The sequence below is a fragment of the Ascaphus truei genome, chromosome 9 (assembly GCF_040206685.1).
Source record: "Ascaphus truei isolate aAscTru1 chromosome 9, aAscTru1.hap1, whole genome shotgun sequence".
NCBI classification, from domain to species: domain Eukaryota; kingdom Metazoa; phylum Chordata; class Amphibia; order Anura; family Ascaphidae; genus Ascaphus; species Ascaphus truei.
The window spans coordinates 9,353,976-9,373,057 of NC_134491.1; the positions used below are offsets into that span (position 1 = coordinate 9,353,976).

Sequence of the window (19,082 nt, forward strand, 5' to 3'; positions counted from 1 at the left end):
CAGTTCTGGAACAGCATTTTTTTGGACAGATGAAATTAAGCTCAACCTGTACCAGAAGAAAGATGGGAAGAAAAAAGTATGGAGATGCCTTGGAACGGCTCATGATCCGAAGCATACCACATCATCTGTAAACCACGGTGGAGGCAGTGTGATGGCATGGGCATGCTTGGCTTACAATGGCACTGGGTCACTAGTGTTTATTAATGATGTGACAGAAGACAGAAGCAGCCGGATGAATTCTGAAGTGTATAGGGATATAATGTCTGCTCAGATTCAGCCAAATTCAGCGAAGTTGATTGGATGGCGCTTCACTTTACAAATGAACAGTGACCCAAAACATACTGCGAAAGCAACCCAGGAGTTTTTTTTAAGGCAAAGAAGTGGAATATTCTGCAATGGCCGAGTCAATCACCTTATCTCAACTGGATCGAGCAAGCATTTCACTTGCTGAAGACAAAACTTAAGGCAGAAAGACCCACGAACAAACAACAACTGAAGACAGCTGCAGTAAAGGCCTGGCAAAGCATCACAAAGGAGGAAACCCAGTGTTTGGTGATGTCCATGCGTTCCAGACTTCAAGCAGTCATTGCCTGCAAAGGATTCTCGACAAAGTGTTAAAAATTAACATTTTATTTATGATTGTGTTAATTTGTCCAATTATATTTGAGCCCCTGAAATAAGGGGACTGTGTATGAAAATGGTTGCAATTCCTAAACGTTTCATACGATATTTTTGTTCAAACTCTGGAATTAAAGCTGAAAGTCTGCACTTCTATTGCATCTCAGTTGTTTCATTTCCAATCCATTGTGGTGGCGTACAGAGCCAAAATTCTGAAAATTGTGTCAGTGTCCAATTATTTCCGGACCTAACTGTATATACAGCTCAACCCCATTATAACGCGATCCGTTACAACGCGAAGACGCTTATAACGCGATGCAATCGTGGCTCCCAATTTTTGTATTTATAAATACTTTAGAACACAGTTATTGATTTCTTAAATACTTTATTGTACAATGCATACAATTGTACATTATTTCTAACGCGATCCCCTTCATAACGCAATGTGATTCTTTGGACCCCAAGCACAGCGTTATAAGGGGGTTGAGCTGTATATACATTACCTTAACATACAAGTTATTTTCAGAATTCAAATTTGCACTTTGTTCCTGCTATTTTCCTACTAGTCCCTTAAGCAGCTGAGAGTCCACGGGCCACATTAGGGCAGTAGGGGGACTGCACTGAAGAGCCCTGGTCTAGTGTATATTATGCCTTTCCATGTTTGCATTAATCCATACAAGTTTAAACTTTGTTGATTGACAACAGACAGCAGAGATCTAAAGATCGAAGGGTTTGGGGCTCTGATGACGTTTCTTTAAACGTGAAAATATTTGACACAGATTTGTTTTAGTAAAATTTTAACACCTGTTCTGCTAAATACTGGGACACCATTGGCACAAAGAAACGCAAAAATGGATGCATACTATTATCATATGGATTTCCAGAACCCTACCACCCACAATGCTTACTGACGATACGGCTGCGGAAAATGCCTTGACACAGGCATCGGTGCACGGTGATACACAGTGATACACACTGCACATAACGCATTCCTTGTGCATTTTGGAGCAGTACACCCATTTGCGTGACTTGATACAAGGAGTCTCCTTAGGGATTCACCAACTGCTTAACTTGCCTTATTACAGACTGTACAGTTTAGCCTGGGAAAGGAAGTGCAAAGCCAGTGGGGACCCATTCAAAGACAGCTGTTGCTCCCCCCCCTGTTCAGCTTGGCCTGGTCCTTGGCTTTGCATTGAATGTCTGTAAAGTTGTATAGGGGCTTACCTGAAAAATAGACCTGATTTTGTAAAGTCCCACTGAAGGAGCACATGGTGCAGTGAGTGTGGACTATAACCCTTTCAGTTCCGAGTGGAGCAATCCATTGGTGGTCTTTGCAGCTCTTTCAATCAGTGAAGCACTTACAAACTGCACAGCACAATATTTAGTGAGTGCCACGTCTTTGCTATGCTATAAATTGATAGGATTTTACGTTACATGTTATATGATTATAGGTTCTCACTCATAAGATTTCTGAAGTCAAGCAAAGAGATTTTACTAATCATTCAAACTTATTATAAATCCAGGGCATTGTGTAAAAAACTGAAATGCAAATTGTATGCAGAAGATATAATAATATTAGGGTGTAAACTGCTGCTTGAATTCTGGATGAGTTTAATATTTGAAAAAGCCACTTTACTTTTGAATGGGTTGACAAGTAGATTAGTTAAAAAAAAAAAAAAAATCTTATAGTGAGTGATGAATTATTTCCAAATGCCTGGAGCTGATTGGTATCTCCCGCTGGACCACTACATTTTTTGGTTTTTATCATCTCTGCGCTTGGCCGGAAGGGGAAAGACGCGTTTGAACTTACAAGTAGGGGTGGGAGAAAAAGTAACGCCTGTAGGGGTGGGTGTCACGGTATTATGAGGTGACCAGGCAGTGTCCTAACTTTATTATTTTAATAATTTAGTAAGGCGACATCTACCGGAAAAGAGAACTATTACACTCAAGTAAATCTATTCTGTTTTTAGGACTGATTTAATTACAATAATTTTAAGTTCAGGCATTTCATGTCAAGGCACTAAAATATGGGACATTTCTGCGTCCCGACTAACCTTTCCGGGACAAGTCAATTAAAAATGGGACAATCCCGTGTATATGAGACATCTGGCAGCTCTAAGATAAAGGATGTACACAATTGAGGTATTTTATGAAAGTGTCCTGGCTGCAAAACCAGAGCAAAACTGATGCAAAATACTGCAATCAATTTATCAAACAAGAACATTCTGTTGGCTTTAATACAAATGTTTTTCCTTAATAAATCTGGGACTGTCCCAGTTTTGCAACCAGGGGGGATTTGATAAATGACCCTCAGTATGTTCTAAAACAAGGGGATGTTTAGAATGAAGTGAGAATGCTGCACAAATTATTTTATTTGTACTGTGGTAAAGATGCTGCACTTTTGGCGTTTCAGTAGCTTGAGAGGTGTATTTGTGTGATGTAGTACGGTTGGTAGACACTTGGAGTCAGCATGAGAGATGTGTGTTGGGTTTAGGTGCTGCAGACTTGGAGATAGCGTAGGAGATGTGATAGGAAGAGCAGGAGGCTGTCAGCGTAAGGCTGAGTCCATGCTCCCTGCTTGGCAATCGGATTAATCCTTGGATCAACATCCTTCCCATGTATACTTATTTGGTATATCCCTGTATAACTTTCCCATCTAAAAAGATGTCCAACCTTTTTTTGAACAAATCTATTGTATCTGCCATCACAGTGCTTTGTAAAGGGGCATAATTATGTTTACTTCCCTTCCATCCATTACCCGTTTGATGCAAGATAAGATCTTGTTTGCCTTTGCAGCTACTGCATGACATTGGGCACTATTGCTAAGCCTGCAGTCTACAAGCACTCCTAAATCCTTCTACATCAAGGATTCCCCCAATATATCTCCATTTAATTTGTAAGTCGCCTTTTTATTCTTACATCCCAAATGCATAACCTTACATTTATCTGTATTAAACCTCATTTGCCATTTACCTGCCCACGTTTCCAGTCTCTCCAAGTCCTTCTGAAGAGAAATTACATCCTGCTCTGATTCTATTACATTACACAATTTAGTATCATCAGCAAAGATGGAGACTTTGCTCTCGATCCCAACCTCAAGGTCATTAATAAACAACTTAAAAAGCAGGGGTCCCAGTACCGATCCCTGAGGTACTCCACTCACGACTTTAGCCCAACCTGAAAAAGTTCCATTTACTGCACCGACACACTTTATTCGAGCAAATACCCAGTATGTACCTGGCAGATACCTGGAATGCGCCGCTCCTCACCTCTGACAAGCCCCGTTGCGTTTGCCTTCCCAGCCTGGGTTCATGCCTGGCTGACGGGCGGCTGATCTGTTAAATGATAATGATTAGGATTTAATAGGCTGCAATGCTTCGCGTGTCTACCAGATGGCATAAATTCATGAATTGTAATGCAGTATATATATATATATACTGTGCAGTATTGCAGCCAGCGGGAATAAAATGCTTCAATCCCTGCCTGGAAAATAACCCAATGCACTCGGGCAGAAAACAGTCACAAACCTCAATACACCCGGGTATACCCGAATTCGTGGGACTAGCCGAGATCGAATAAAGTGTGTCGCCAGTGTATGACAACCCTCTGTTGTCTGTCCTTTAACCAGTTTTCAATCCAGGTGCATATATTATTACTGAGTCCAATTTTCTTTATTTTGTTCATCAACCTATTGTGTGAAACCGTATCAAAAGCCTTTGCAAAATCTAAGTAGACCACATCAACTGCATTACCCTGGTCTAAATTCCTACTTACCTCCTCAAAGAAACAAATAAGGTTAGTTTGGCAAGATCTATCCTTCATAAATCCATGCTGACTATTACTAATAATTTTGTTTTCCATTAGGTATTCCTGAATATTATCCTGTATTATAGGCTAAAGCAGTAAAATTCAGGGTATTATTGAAAACCCTGCTCTCTGATTGGTTAAAATTCCGGGCATTATCCAATCAGTAATGCCCTGAATTTCAGCAGCTTGCAAAGTGCAGTTTTCAATCTGTTTATTTCCAGCCAATCAGCTTTCAGAACAGCTGAGACAGGGCAGGGGATTGGTTTGAATTAAGTAACAGCTCTGAGACAGGGCAGGGGATTGGTCAAAAAGTATCAGCCACCACAGTTTGACTCCTCCCCCTCCTGAGCTGACTGAGATTTTCTGAGCAGATTCAGTTGGATTGGGGGGGGGGGGGGTCTGCAAAGAAGTAAGCGTGTTGTGTATAGAGGTGTTGTGTGTTTGTGTGTGGGGGGGGGGGTGGGTGTAGAGGTGCTGTGTTGTGTGTAGAGGTGGGGGGAGAGTGCAAAGTTTAGTTAGTGGCTGCATTTTTTATTGCGGCTGAAGTGTGTGTGTGTGTGTGTGTGTGTGTGTTGTGCTGTTGTATGTGTAGCAGCAGTTTGTGTGAGTGTAGAGCTGATGTGTGTGTGTGTGTGTATAGAGCTACTGTGTGTGTGTGTGTGTATAGAGCTCCAGTGTGTGTGTGTCAGTAGCAGTGTTTATGGGTGTAGCATGTGTGTAGCAGCAGAGTTTGTGTGTGTGTAGAGCTACTGTGTGTGTGTAGAGCTGCTGCTGTGTGTATAGAGGTGCTGTGTAGTGAGTGTAGAGGAGGTGCTGTGTTGTGTGTCAGAGCTCCAGTGTGTGTGTGTGTGTGTGTGTGTGTGTGTGTGTAGAGGCACTGTGTTGTGTGTGGTGTGCTGTCCTGTGTGTGTATGTGTGTGTGTGGCAGCAGTTTGTGTGTGTGTGTGTGTGTGTACACAGAGCGGACGGCAGTGTGTGGATATAGATATCTGTAGTGTGTGGATATAGATATCTGCAGTGTGTGGATATAGATATCTGCAGTGTAAGAGTATATAGAGGTGGTTTCATGTATTTACCATTTTATTTTAATAAAAAAATCTATTTAACTATACAAAAGTGTCTATTATTTATTAAATTAGCCTACATTTAGCCTATAATAGTAATAATCCCCTCAGAACAGGGCATTACTGGCCAATAATGCCCTGGCTGGGTTAAAGTCCATCGGCTTCGCCTCGGGCCTTCAACTCTTCCAGCCAGGGCATTATTGGCCAGTAATGCCCTGTTCAGGGATTATTACTTAATTAAACCTTCAAGTAGTTTCTCCACTATTGAAGTCAGGCTTACAAGTCTGTAATTTCCCGGTTGTGATCTAGCTCCCTTTTTAAATATAGGCACCACATCTGCTTTACGCCAATCTTGTGGTACTGAGCCTGTGGAAATGGAGTCCTTGAATATTAAATATAATGGTTTTGCTATTACTGAGCTTAACTCCTTGAGAACTCTTGTATGTATGCCATCGGGGCCAGGTGCCTTATTTACTTTAATTTTTTCAAGTCGCTTATGAACTTCTTCCTCAGTTAACCAATGGTTCATTAATATGGAGGTTGTGGCTTCCTCCTGCGGCACTACTATTGAACTTGATTCTTCCCTGATAAACACAGAGGCAAAGAATTTGTTTAATACCTCAGCTTTTTCCTTATCTCCAATAATCTGCCTACCCATCTCACACTGAAAGGGTCCAATATTTTCGTTTCTCATTTTTTGTTATTAAGGTACTTAAAGAACTTTTTAGGGTTGACCTTACTTTCTATTGCAATCCTTTTTTCATTATCCATTTTTGCCATTTTTGTTACATTCCTTATAATTCTGATACGATGTCTCCGTCCCTTCTGACTTAAAGAATCTAAACGCCTTCCTCTTCTTGTCCATTTCCTCCCCTACCTGTTTATTTAGCCACATTGGTTTTGACTTATTTCTATTATACTTATTACCCAAGGGTATACACTGATAAGTGTGCTTTTCTAACAATGTTTTAAAGACTGCCCATTTATCTTCTACATTTTTCCCTGCAAAAACATCATCCCATTGTATTACTACTAGATTAGACCTCAATTTATTAAAATCTGCCTTTCTAAAGTTTAAGGTCTTTGTTGAACCCAAGTAATCTGTTTTTTGATCATTTATTTCAAATGAGACCGTGTTATGATCACTGTTACCCAAATGTTCCAGGACTTGAATATTTGTTATTACTTCTACATTGTTTGATATGACTAAATCCCGTATTGACCCTCTCCTGGTTGGTTCCTCAATAATTTGGGTCTTATAAATGTCTTTAAGCACCCCCAAAAACCTGTTTCCTTTTGTTGTAATGCTAATCTCATTGCCCCAGTCTATGTCTGGATAATTAAAATCCCCCATTATGCAAACATGACCCAGTTTTGATGCCTTTTCCATTTGCAAAAGTATTTTAGCTTCCTCAATCTCACAGATATTTGGTGGTTTATAGCATATTCCCACAAACATTTTCTTAATACTTTTACCTCCACTGCTAATTTCTATCCACAAAGTCTCCACATTTTCATCATTGCCTTTATAAACATCATCTCTTATAATAGGTTTTAGTTCCGGTTTAACATATAAACATACTCCACCTCCCCTTCTATTTGTTCGATCCTTCCGAAAAAGGGAATAACCCTCTAAATTAACTGTACAGTCATGAGTTTCATCCCACCATGTTTCAGTAATGCCTATGATATCATGCTGCTCCCTTGCAGCTATTAATCCAAGCTCCCCCATTTTATCTGTCAGGCTTCTTGCATTAGCATGCATTTAAGTTTTTTTCAGCCTGTACTATTATCTTATCTGCTCCTTCCTTTCTGCGCCCACTTGGTTTAGTCTTTAGAAGTTTTCTAGTATTATCTGTAATTACTATGGGTGTCTCACTGCTTGTCAAACTCACACTTGCCCCCATTCTACCTCCATACCACCTTGTATCCTCCTCTATTCCATTTAGTTCGTTATCTGTTTCATTCCCCTCCCCCCTCCATCCTAGTGTTGATATAATGTCTGTACATTGAGTGACATCCTGCGGTTCAAGGTTAATGGCAGTTAACGTTGAGCAAGCTCCAATACCCATTATTGGAGCTTCATGAATTCCCCTATAAGCCTCCTGCAGGTTAAGGTGTGTGAACCTATGACAAGTGTGTAACAATGTGAGGGTGTTCCATACATGGTGTATACCCTGGGCTCTGTGGTGTGTGTTACAAGATCAGAGCACTGCGCTTTATGTGTTGGGAAGAAATGTGTTGTCTAGCTAATTTTAGCTTGTACATTCTGGGCTTACGTTTTATATAAATACAAGGTACTCTACCTAGCACCCCACCACCCCAGGACTCCCAGGAGAATAGCTACCAGGTATATCATTTTCAAGAGGTGCGTGCAAACACATGCATCCAGACCAGGAACCTCTGTGATTCACACTTTGTGGCTGTCGGATCACGGGCAGCATAAACTTCCCCATGCTGAGAGGACCATGCGAGCGTCAAGCTGTCAGCAGCCTTAAACTGGGCATTAAATTTGCATCCCAATTAAAGCTGTTTGCAGGTCATTTTTGCCAAAAACAATAAAAGTCTCTGAGCCGGGGGGCGGCACTGATGGGATCGGCATGTGTGACTTGGAAGTCAGCAAATACTGAATGGTTTCTCATATGCTCGGCCGGCCTCAGCAGACCATAGAGCAGCTAAGCTCTGGGCTCTGTTTACCATAAACCCTGCAGCGTCTCAAACACCATAAAAATGGCACCAACCGCCCATCTGTCTCTGCAATCAGAGCAGCCGCGTACCGTGATTACCGTTATTAACCCTGGTAGTTCCAGGCTGGAGAGAGATCCTGCGCTCTGCACTTCGTTTAAATAGCAGCTTACAGAAAAATCCCTCCGCCTCCCTGAATATAACCATGTGGATAACCAATAATTATGCCCTGTAAATGATAGTATTAGTTAGCACTGTATAATATACACTTCTAGTCCCCCATTGCTTCCACATTAGATGAATCCTTGCCAAGCCTGCCATGATGTTATTTTGTATTGTCTGGATGGGTGTCATATAACTCTGTTTATAGCTAGTGACCCAAATCTGATGGACACTGAGTAACATCACTTATCTTTCTTTTTTTCTGACTACCGTCCACAATCTTTCCACTATAAATAAAATTAAATAAAAAGGCATTTTGCATTTGGTCATATTGCCCAATATTACCCTTTTTCAGTTAAAGATGTTGCCTAGCTTTCATGTTTACCAGAATTTTGCTATCTCACATTAAAGGGGCAATCCTGCCAAGGTTGAAAATGAACTGATTACAGTAGCATATTTAGTAGGTTAAATGGAGCCAATTCACATCCTTAAAAAATAAATAAATAAGTATCAGGAAATGTTTTTAAATCTCTAATGTATTTTGTTGGTATGACTATTTGTCAGTGCTTCACGCGCCGTTCTTTGTTTGCACAGTAATTATGAAGCTATCATTAGTCAAACAGATAAACATACTGTAAGCAGCTGTTATGCAGTAATCCAATGTTCCCGGAGAAATGCAAAGCCTGTTTTAACTTTTCACAAGATACAAATAAGTAAAGGTGATGTACTATTTCTGAGGTAGCCAGTTATACTGATGAGTGGACGCCACTACTGCATGTTGGTAGCCGTATTCTTCATTGCTTTACACTGCACCTTGTTAATATTCAAGGAGAGTGATTCTGCACATCCCTAAAGGATTCAGCTCTTAGCTCATCAAGGACGTCTATCCTAATATCTAGAGATGTGTGAAACTGTCCCAAATGCATTGGTGACATTTGTAGTGTTTCTTTTACCCAAAGTACACCCCTCGCGAAACATTTCACCAAGCCTCAAAGTACTACAAATGTTGCAAAATGAGCCTTAGCTTTGACCATTTTGCGAGCTTTCAGCGGATTATCTCCAGACGGTGAGCGGAACATGGCGTATGTGTGTGTGTGTGTGTGTGTGTGTGTGTGCGCCATTTATAGTCTCAGCATTAAGCAAAGCTAGCGGTTTTAAAGAATTTAGCAAATGAGCATATTAAAACGAAATGGCAATGCACATTCATTTAATGCTTGGAGAATCGCTCACGGACCCAAACCCAGACTCATTGGCGGCTTTTTTTTCATGACTCAAAAACGGCAAATTTCTCATGGGTTGTGACCTTGTGCGACCGTTTCCCACATCTCCACTAATATCGTCACTACAGCTTTTAGAAACCCGGAATCATATCTGTTCCTAGAACAGCCTGTGTTTCTACTCTAGTCCTCCACTTCGATTGTAAGCTTGTTGGGGCAGGCCCTCCTCCCCAGTGTATGTTAATGTGGTAATCATTTTTTATTTCTAATTGTCTTTTGATATCCAAATTGTATTGTGTTAAATTACGTTGCGGCATAATAAATGATAATAAACATGTCTTAGGACTATGGATCACATTCTCTTCCTTAGCGTTATGAAGCCCTGACAATCTGGCTCTTCTGTTCTGTATCCAGTGTATAAATCAGACCTAGAGGATTCTTCCCCCTTTGTTTGCAGGTTTTTATAGACGTCGGGGAGAAAAAATGATGCTGTGCAAGAATGTTCTCTCGTGTCCATCTGCACTGGCACTAAATGTGTGAAACTTGCGATTTAAGCTTGTTAAGACTCCTCTGGCCTTGCGGGTTCACTTAATGACATAATATCCCTTTGTGACCCTCCATACATATCCCCCATGGGGCACCGTTTCATACATCTCAATATCATAAATCAAGATGCATAGAAGACGTTCATCCACTAGCTCCACATATCCACTAGTTCCACATATCCACTGCTCCACATATCCACTGCTCCACATATCCACTGCTCCACATATCCACTGCTCCACATATCCACTAGCTCCACATATCCACTAGCTCCACATATCCGCTGCTCCACATATCCGCTGCTCCACATATCCGCTGCTCCACATATCCGCTGCTCCACATATCCGCTGCTCCACATATCCGCTGCTCCACATATCCGCTGCTCCACATATCCGCTGCTCCACATATCCGCTGCTCCACATATCCGCTGCTCCACATATCCGCTGCTCCACATATCCGCTGCTCCACATATCCGCTGCTCCACATATCCACTGCTCCACATATCCACATATCCACTGCTCCACATATCCACATATCCGCTGCTCCACATATCCGCTGCTCCACATATCCGCTGCTCCACATATCCGCTGCTCCACATATCCGCTGCTCCACATATCCACATATCCACATATCCACTGCTCCACATATCCACTGCTCCACATATCCACTGCTCCACATATCCACTGCTCCACATATCCGCTGCTCCACATATCCGCTGCTCCACATATCCACTGCTCCACATATCCACTGCTCCACATATCCACTGCTCCACATATCCACTGCTCCACATATCCACTGCTCTGATTGCACGAGAATTCACAAGAAGCAAAAGTGAGCAAAGTAATCATGTCAAATCATGTTGAGATGCCTGTTCAAAGCGCTATAAATCACCACTTGCTAAATACACCCCAGTATGCCATTATTGCCTATATTTACTAAGCAGTCTTGCGACACATTACAGAGCTTGAAGACTCCTTACAGCTCATTGACTGGTAGGTTCAGGTGGTGTCGAATGGTGGAAGACTACATAAATATGGCCCTATATATCTTACCCCTTTGTGCTTAATGACCTACGGAAAATCATCACAAAATTTTAACCGGTTTTAACCAGCCCCAAAGCTAAACTTACCGTATGTCAGTGGGTATATCTATCTATCTATCTATCTATCTATCTATCTATCTATCTATCTATATATATATATCTATATATATAGATAGATATATATATATATACAGTATAGTGCCCACAGTGCTTTGCAAGGGAGAGAATACAGTACAGGAATTATAATAAATGCAACCACCAAAATCAGACAGTAGGAAAGGAAATCCCTGCCCTAGAGAGCTTACAATCTAAGTGGTGTCAGCTTTGGGGTTTTCTGAGGACTCAGGAGGCATCTCAGAAGTAGTACAAGGTGGTAATGTCAGTGTGTAATGCGGACGCACACATCCATTAACTATGCCCAAGATTTATCATCAGCTAAACGCAAATAATGCTTAAAATGAGGACCATCCTTGTACACTTTGTCAGGTGCAGGTATATAGAAACACAGACATTGTTAGCATATAAAAACCAAGTGACCCAGCTAGTCTGCCCTTCTCATGTCTGCTGTGAAACCTCACATTTGTTTAGGCCTTTCTGTTACTTTAATATTAATCATAGCCTTGTGTTTACCCCAAGCATTTTTTTATCTCCTTTACCCTCTACCCCCTCTGTTCTGAGGCTATTCCAGTGTATTCGGGGCACGCTGTTCAGGGTTGGACTTCTGGACTACTTTTGAAATGTCATTAAAAACACCATAAATAATAAAAATGAAAAAAAAAAAAGTCTTTAAAGTGAAAGAGGCTGTGTAACATGTCCAAGTGCTTTCACGTTATTGAGTGTGACTGCCCCTTTAAGGAGATAACCTAACTCCTGCGATTGGTAAAAGCTCATATAATCCAAGGCCACGGCCCTGCAGTGCATTACCACAGCGCGCTTGTTAGTTTAGTAGTAGGAGAACATTTCCTGCTGACAGATCTGCAACATCTGAGGAGAAATGTGGAAAAAACCTGCAGGCCAGCAACAGGCTTGTGTGAGTGTGTGTGTGTGTGTGTTTTCCGCCTTTATTTAATTTAACATTTGGGGGCTTGCGGACACATACACATTTTAGTGCACTTCCTGATGGAGGGCTTGCTGTCATTTGTAAAATATTCTGGCCAATTAGCTAATAGAGTGCTCAGGTTTCTTGTGTTTTGATACAGTAATACTAAGTACATTGTAAAGGCCAATTACACAAATCATCCCCATATGCCGAAACCAGAGTCTCGTTATGGACTGTATTTATGAATCCTGTGTGAGGAAATGTGCCTGCAGGCGATTTGGACCATGTGCGAAAACAGCCAATGGGATTGTCAGGGAAGAAACAGTGCAGCCCACGGAAATCCTCCCGCATCTCTCTCTGCAAGGAGCCCATTGTGCAGGGTGCCAGGGAGCTGATTAAAGGCACATTACCCAGAATCCTCTTAAACCCACCTATCAAGCTCAGAGCAAATAACATCTCCCCCACTGACACAGACAGGAAAACACAGCATTAGCAGAACACCTCAACCAGACGAGAAAGTTCTTAGCAGCAGTATTGCTCCCAGCGGAAGGTGCATGGTGGGGCAGGATTACTGTAATGGCAGGGGCGTGCTAAGATTTGAGCTGCTTTTCTAATATATAAGGTGTATTCCATTGTAAGGTGCAGGTGGGGACAGGAAGAATATTCTCAAAAGGGGAATATTCTTATTGTAAGTGATGGGTTCAATTCCTGCCCTCTCCATATTGTTACCCGCCTGTAAACGTAATAATTTTAACAGTCTTTACTCAGAAATTCTAAGTGGAGGCTGCCTTGCAAACCACACATAGTATCTATGTATAACTAGACTTTGCAAAGCCTCACACTGCTATAGTTTAAGATATAATATTTGGAAGGGCAACCTCTCACAATGTGTCCTGTGTTACTGCCTACGTAGGATGCAACGCTGGAGTTCCTAAGAAAGTGTATTATTGGTTTGGCCTCGGGGACTCTTGCCTCTGTGATTAACATCCCATTTGATGTGGCCAAGAGTCGGATTCAGGGGCCACAGCCGGAACCGGGTGTAATTAAGTACCGCAGCTGCTGGAAAACGATGGTTACAGTTTATAAGGAGGAAGGGTAAAAAGTCTTCATCAGAACTTGTCTGTCACCCTTTCCCTTTGCAATAGCTTCTGTCCTTCCATTACTAACCCACATGCTTCTGTGTCTCTCTACTGCTCACATACCTCACCCATTCTTCTGAATCCTCTTACTGCATCCCTATTTATTCCTTATCTCCCATGATATTTTGCCTCCCGTTTATATCTGTACCTGAACTTTCCTCCTTACGCCACTGTTCTAAGACACATTTTCTTAAATCTCTGTATCCCTTTGTGACCCTACTCCTCCTAACTCACATTCTCTTTCCACATACTGGGCCATATTTACTAAGCGGCGCTTCTCCATCAGAAACCTTATCCCAGCGGAAGACTTCTTGCAGCCCATTCACTCGAAGGAGTCTTATGTCATAGCACCGTTTAGTAAATATTGGCCGAGATGCTTGTAACACCTCACTAGTAGCTCTGTAGTACATTGATCTTTCACATTTCTGCTTCTGCGTTTCTTCAAATGTATCTTCTGGAAATCAAGGGCTCTCCTCATATTGCCATTATAAAGTACTTTGTAATATATATGTTATAATATATGTTCTATTCTTTTCCATCTTCCAGGTTTCAGGCACTTTACAAAGGTCTTCTTCCCAAAATCATGCGGCTTGGGCCTGGTAAATGTTTTCCCAATTATTCTCGTGCGCTTTATGTATATGACATAGTTTCAGCGTTCGTAATCAAATCTTTATTAGGTGTTTTCATTATTCACAGTACTGTAATGATAGATTTGTATAAAAAGCTGTAGGACGTTATGCTCAATTAGCCCTGGGTTTATGTATGATGCCGACTAATAGCAACATTTAGCCTTCATAATTTATTATTCCATTGGTTCAGGTCTGTGTTAAATGTAAGAGACATGCTCACAAAGTTTCAAACTTTTTGCATGACTTTCCTAATCCCATTTATGCCAGCTAAGATCTGGTATTTTTTTAAATGCATAAAACAAGTAGAAAAATATGAAAAGTATTGATAAATCCCATTAAAATAAGTAGCTGCTTTCTTGACTCAACCAACTACTCCATAACTTGGTTGCGGACGCCAGTAGACAAAGTATTCCAATACATTACTTTTGTGCCAATGTTAAACCGTTTCTTCAAAGTACAGGCCTCCTCTAAGACAGAGATGCAAAGTAGAGTTCTGCTCACACGTTCATAATGCAATTCTCCGTTTCATGTAACAGCCAATGTCTCCAGGTCCCAACGTTCAGGTGATGAAGGGTCCATATGAGACCTGAAACGTTGTCTTTTAAGTTACTATGTAAGAATGATGATCTACGACTTGGGAGGGATTTGATTTCCTCTGGTTGCTCCCTTTTGTCTGATGTCATTATGTGTTCAGTAAGTGCTCGTGCTGCCCCTTCTCTCCCACTCCCCTTATCTTTATCGGTATTCTGGTAATGACTGGTTGACTAAGGGTAAAGAAAACACTTGATTGACAAATACTCCCCATTCAGAGAACTCTACAAAATGCAATTTGGAATTCATTTCGTACAAAAATAAAAGCAGCCAAATCTTTTCTATTTACACGGTTAGATTTGTTAAAGGAAGATATGAAGACTGGCTGTCTGAGGGTAAGCACTGCTGAGTCTGGGAAAACGTTTTCAAAATCCAAACTTTTGTGTGTAAGCTTGCGAGTTTTTCGTTTGCCCAAAAGATTGCCCAGTTTCTAAATAAAATAAATGAGAATGAGTCTTTTGTCCGGTTTTGGCCCGTATTTCACTCAAATTCGGACGTTCTGAAGTACGACTCGCACATCCGAACGAATATCAAAGTTTGTGTAGTTAAGGTTTCTATCCAGAGACTCTGCCCGGCCTTAATTTCTAAGGAGCAGAACACATTCATAAAGACCCGTCCCCACCGACCTGTGTTCTGTTCCTCACCCACATTCCCTGCTCTATTCAAGCTCATAGAACTACAGCTACATGCAGGAACGTCCCGTCACCTAAGACCAATGTCCATGTTTGTGCAGGTGGAGCAGTGATGCTGTTGGTGTATGAATATTCCTACGACTGGCTGCAGAAGAACTGGTGACCCGTGATGTCAACGCCTCTCTTTTTACTAAATATCCATATGATCACAATCGCATCGCAATCAGGACAGACAACGAATCAAAGACCATGGAACCTGAATGCCTCTTGCGCAAGGGACTAATTAATCATTTTAATACAAAAAAGGAATTCTGAAACTGGTTTACAATCATGTGGAAATATTGCTGATAGAAGGCTGAAAACCCTTCCTCTAGGGCGGAGGTGGGCAACTCCCGTCCTCAAGGGCCGCCAACAGGTCAGGGGTTCAGGATCTCCCTGCTTCAGCACAGGTGGATCAGTTAAAGACTGAGCTGAAGCAGGGATATCCTGTAAACCTGCCCTGTTGGCGGCCCTTGAGGACTGGAGATGCCCACCTCTGGCCTAGGTTCGGAGGAATTGCTGCTCAGTGGTTCTAAGTATACTTACCCTCTACCCTGCAATCTTTGATACTGCCAAGCCCTATCATGACACAGTTCCACATAACCGGGGTCTTCATTACCTGCAGTCATTTCTCGTGGTTTAAATATGACTTGAACATAGCAGGGTTCAGATCACAGCTCTAATGTGTATCACGGTGCAAATGGCTTTACAAAGTCCTAAGAGATTAGAGCATCAAGGGGCTGCAATTCTGGGACAGACAATGGTACAGATGTAGCTACTGTAGATTTACCATTCCCAGAGCCGCAGAAAGTAAAGCAAAATGATGCGACTCGGGGGGACCGTAAAAGCCGCGGCTTCCTGGAGGGAATAGGTCGCCCATGGAGAGATTTCCCGCAGTCGGGGGCTGCCACTGTAAGGATTTTGCGGGTTCCCCCCAGGCAACAGGAACATTTATTCTAACCCCATCTGTATTAAAGGGAAAAAAATTACATTGAAATCAATAGGGTTTTTTCTTGGTTACACCTGGAGTAATATTTGTGCCCCACAGTTTCAACACTGTTTCCTTGATTCTTGTGGGCTGGTGTATCAAAGTCTCCAGGCTGTAAAAGTGGGGGAAACGGGTGCATAAAACTGCACAAAATGGAGCAAAGAACAAATATATCCCATTGGAAACTGAGATTTTTGATAAATTTGGTGTGGTTTTATTTTGCTCCAGATTTGCCCTACAACTGCAGGCGGGAGACTATGACATATCAGCCCCATAGAAGTCCTTACAAATCTGAGGCTTGTTGTAGTAAAAAAGGGTAAATCGACAAGTTAAGAGTTTGATCAAGTCGGAATGTTTTAAATCCTTATATTTTCGGGAGCTGTAGAGACCTTTGTTTAGCACAATAATTTTTAATAACAACACTACAGTATTGTCAGTTTATAAACCCTTTTTTTTTCATTTATTTTTTAATACAATTTTTTTTGTAGAGATGTATTCGCTGCTCCCATATCTGTTTTGTTGATTACTCCATTTATGCTGTAGATGCAATTTTTTTAAATTCTGTAATTAATCACGGTACTGCCCAAGAGGCCAATAAAAGGTGAATACGAGTCTTTAAAGGATGTTTTGATGTATACAGGACTCGTGTACCAAAGGAAATAATTTATATTCCGTCTGCCACCATCTCTTTACCCTTACGCCCGTCATTTCTGCACTTGTCACTCTCACTGACTGAACATCGTTTCGGAAACATTCCCATGAACTGAGAAACTGATTCACATATTCAGCTTCATGGCCTAATAATTGACAACATAAGAGACTACTCTTTAGTCTGTTTTCAGTACGCTGAACAAAAACTAACACTTACTACCACAGTTAGGCCGTCTACCAGCAGAGTCAAGCATATACTGTATTTGCCCGATTATAGGGCCAACCTGAATATCAGGCGACCCCCTGATTTCACTAGTAGCTGGAAAGGAAAACCGTTTACACACACTTTGTGTCTCTCTTTCTGTGTCTATCTCTGTCTCTTTGTGTTTCTGTGTCTTTCTCTCGGTTTTAGCTTCCTGCCACAAGCAACATGGCTGTTTCATGCCCCCAAGTAGGCGCATCCCCTGTTTTACCCTCCTACCTCATACATTCGACTGCTGATTGGCTCGCAAAGTAGGCGGGCCCTATTTTAGACGAGTATTTACTTTTCAACTTAACTTTATTGAAAACAAAATGCCGCCTTATAATCGGGCAACCCCAGTATAAATATGGACAACGTGGGGTCTATGTATTAAGAAAGCCGCCTGGCGTATTTCCGTTTAAAAAAATGCACATTTATTAAGAGTATTTTATTCTCTTGTAGATGTTGGCACGTGCTGCGCTGCTGTTCTGCTCTAAATACCGCTTACGCCACATTTAAGGGGGAAACCTACACAGAAAACCACCAAAGAAAGTAACGCATGCTGCACATTTCTTGATTTAACGAATTGCGCCGATATGGAAGTATAATTTAGCTCTCACTTGCTCCATAAACTCGTTGCAGACTTGACGCAGACATACACAAAAATGGCGCAGCTTGGTTTAATACATAGATCCCGCCTGTCGCATGTAAATATTGGCAGGAGTTGCGACAAAAAGAACCGGCTTTTCCAGGCCCGGGCGTCTTTTCCAACCTGTATTATAAAAAGTTTAAAGCGGTGCTTTTCCCGTTCATTCTCGAGATGTTTAACTCGTTCTTGGAGGGAGCAGACATCCCTACTGCAATGACAATGGCCAACTTAGCAATTATACATAAAGAAGGACGGGACCCACTACAATGTAGCAGCTATAGACCCATATCACTTTTGAACTCTGATTTAAAAATATACAGCAACATTTTGGCAAATAGACTAACCCCGATCCTTCCAAAACTTATTCACATAGATCAAGTAGGTTTTGTCACCGGCAGACAGGCCTCGGATAATACTAGAAAAATTATAAATATTATGGACCATGTGCACCTGAACGAAACAAAGGCAATTCTATTAAGTCTGGACGCAGAAAAGGCGTTTGATAGAATAAAGTGGGAATTTCTAGATCAGACAACGATAAAATTTGGATTCTCAGGCCTTTTCTTGGAGGGTGTTAGAGCTCTTTACAGGACGCCCACATCCTATGTCAAACTCCCGGGAGGAGACTCAGATCCCGTCAAAATTAAAAACGGTACCAGACAAGGATGTCCCCTATCTCCACTCCTCTTTGCTTTGACAATCGAGCCATTAGCGTCTATAATTAGTGAGGATAGAAACATTCAAGGAATTAAGATAGGTGGGATAGACTATAAAATTTCGCTTTTTGCGGACGATATTATCTTGACATTAGCTAACCCACTGATCTCCTTACCGAATCTTCAATATCAGTTAGTCCAATTTGGGAAAATTTCAGGATATAAAATTAACAACGATAAATCGGAAGCCCTAAATCTAACTCTCCCAGCGTCGGAAGTTAAGCTTCTAAAAGCAAATTTTAATTATAAATGGAGCCGGACGCATATCAAATACCTAGGAATCTATATAGCAAATTCATACCAAAAACTATACCAAAGCAATTACCCAGACCTCTTTGGGAAAATCTAAAAAGATCTTCTGACCTGGAACAATTTCCAGATATCCTGGCTAGGCAGGATAGCGTCTGTAAAAATGAACATACTACCTAGGCTCCTGTATCATTTCCGGACGCTTCCGATTAAGGTGCCTCTATATGAGCTGAAGAATATTCAGAATAGGATCTTTCAGTTTATATGGAAAGATAAAAGGCCGAGAGTGGCGAGATCCATAATGCTCTCCCCGAGAGAAAGTGGAGGTATGGGGGTCCCGGATATCATAAATTATTATTTTGCGGCCCACCTAAAACAAGT

General features: G+C 41.5%; 1 protein-coding gene across 7 annotated transcripts in view; it reads left to right on the forward strand.

Annotated features, from left to right (window-relative positions):
* Window positions 1–16,809, forward strand: part of SLC25A21 (solute carrier family 25 member 21) — a 349,268-nt gene extending 332,459 nt beyond the window's left edge. For 6 of the 7 annotated variants that reach the window (XM_075613316.1, XM_075613315.1, XM_075613319.1 and 3 more), the window contains 3 exons: window positions 13,091–13,272; window positions 13,863–13,915; window positions 15,270–16,809. In XM_075613316.1, the coding sequence (XP_075469431.1) occupies window positions 13,091–13,272; window positions 13,863–13,915; window positions 15,270–15,331 (297 nt within the window). In that variant the 3' untranslated portion in view covers window positions 15,332–16,809. Of the gene's footprint in view, window positions 1–13,090; window positions 13,273–13,862; window positions 13,916–14,833; window positions 14,872–15,269 lie in introns of all 7 variants that reach the window. The other variant, XM_075613317.1, reaches the window with a different exon arrangement.
* Window positions 16,810–19,082: the final 2,273 nt, after the last annotated feature.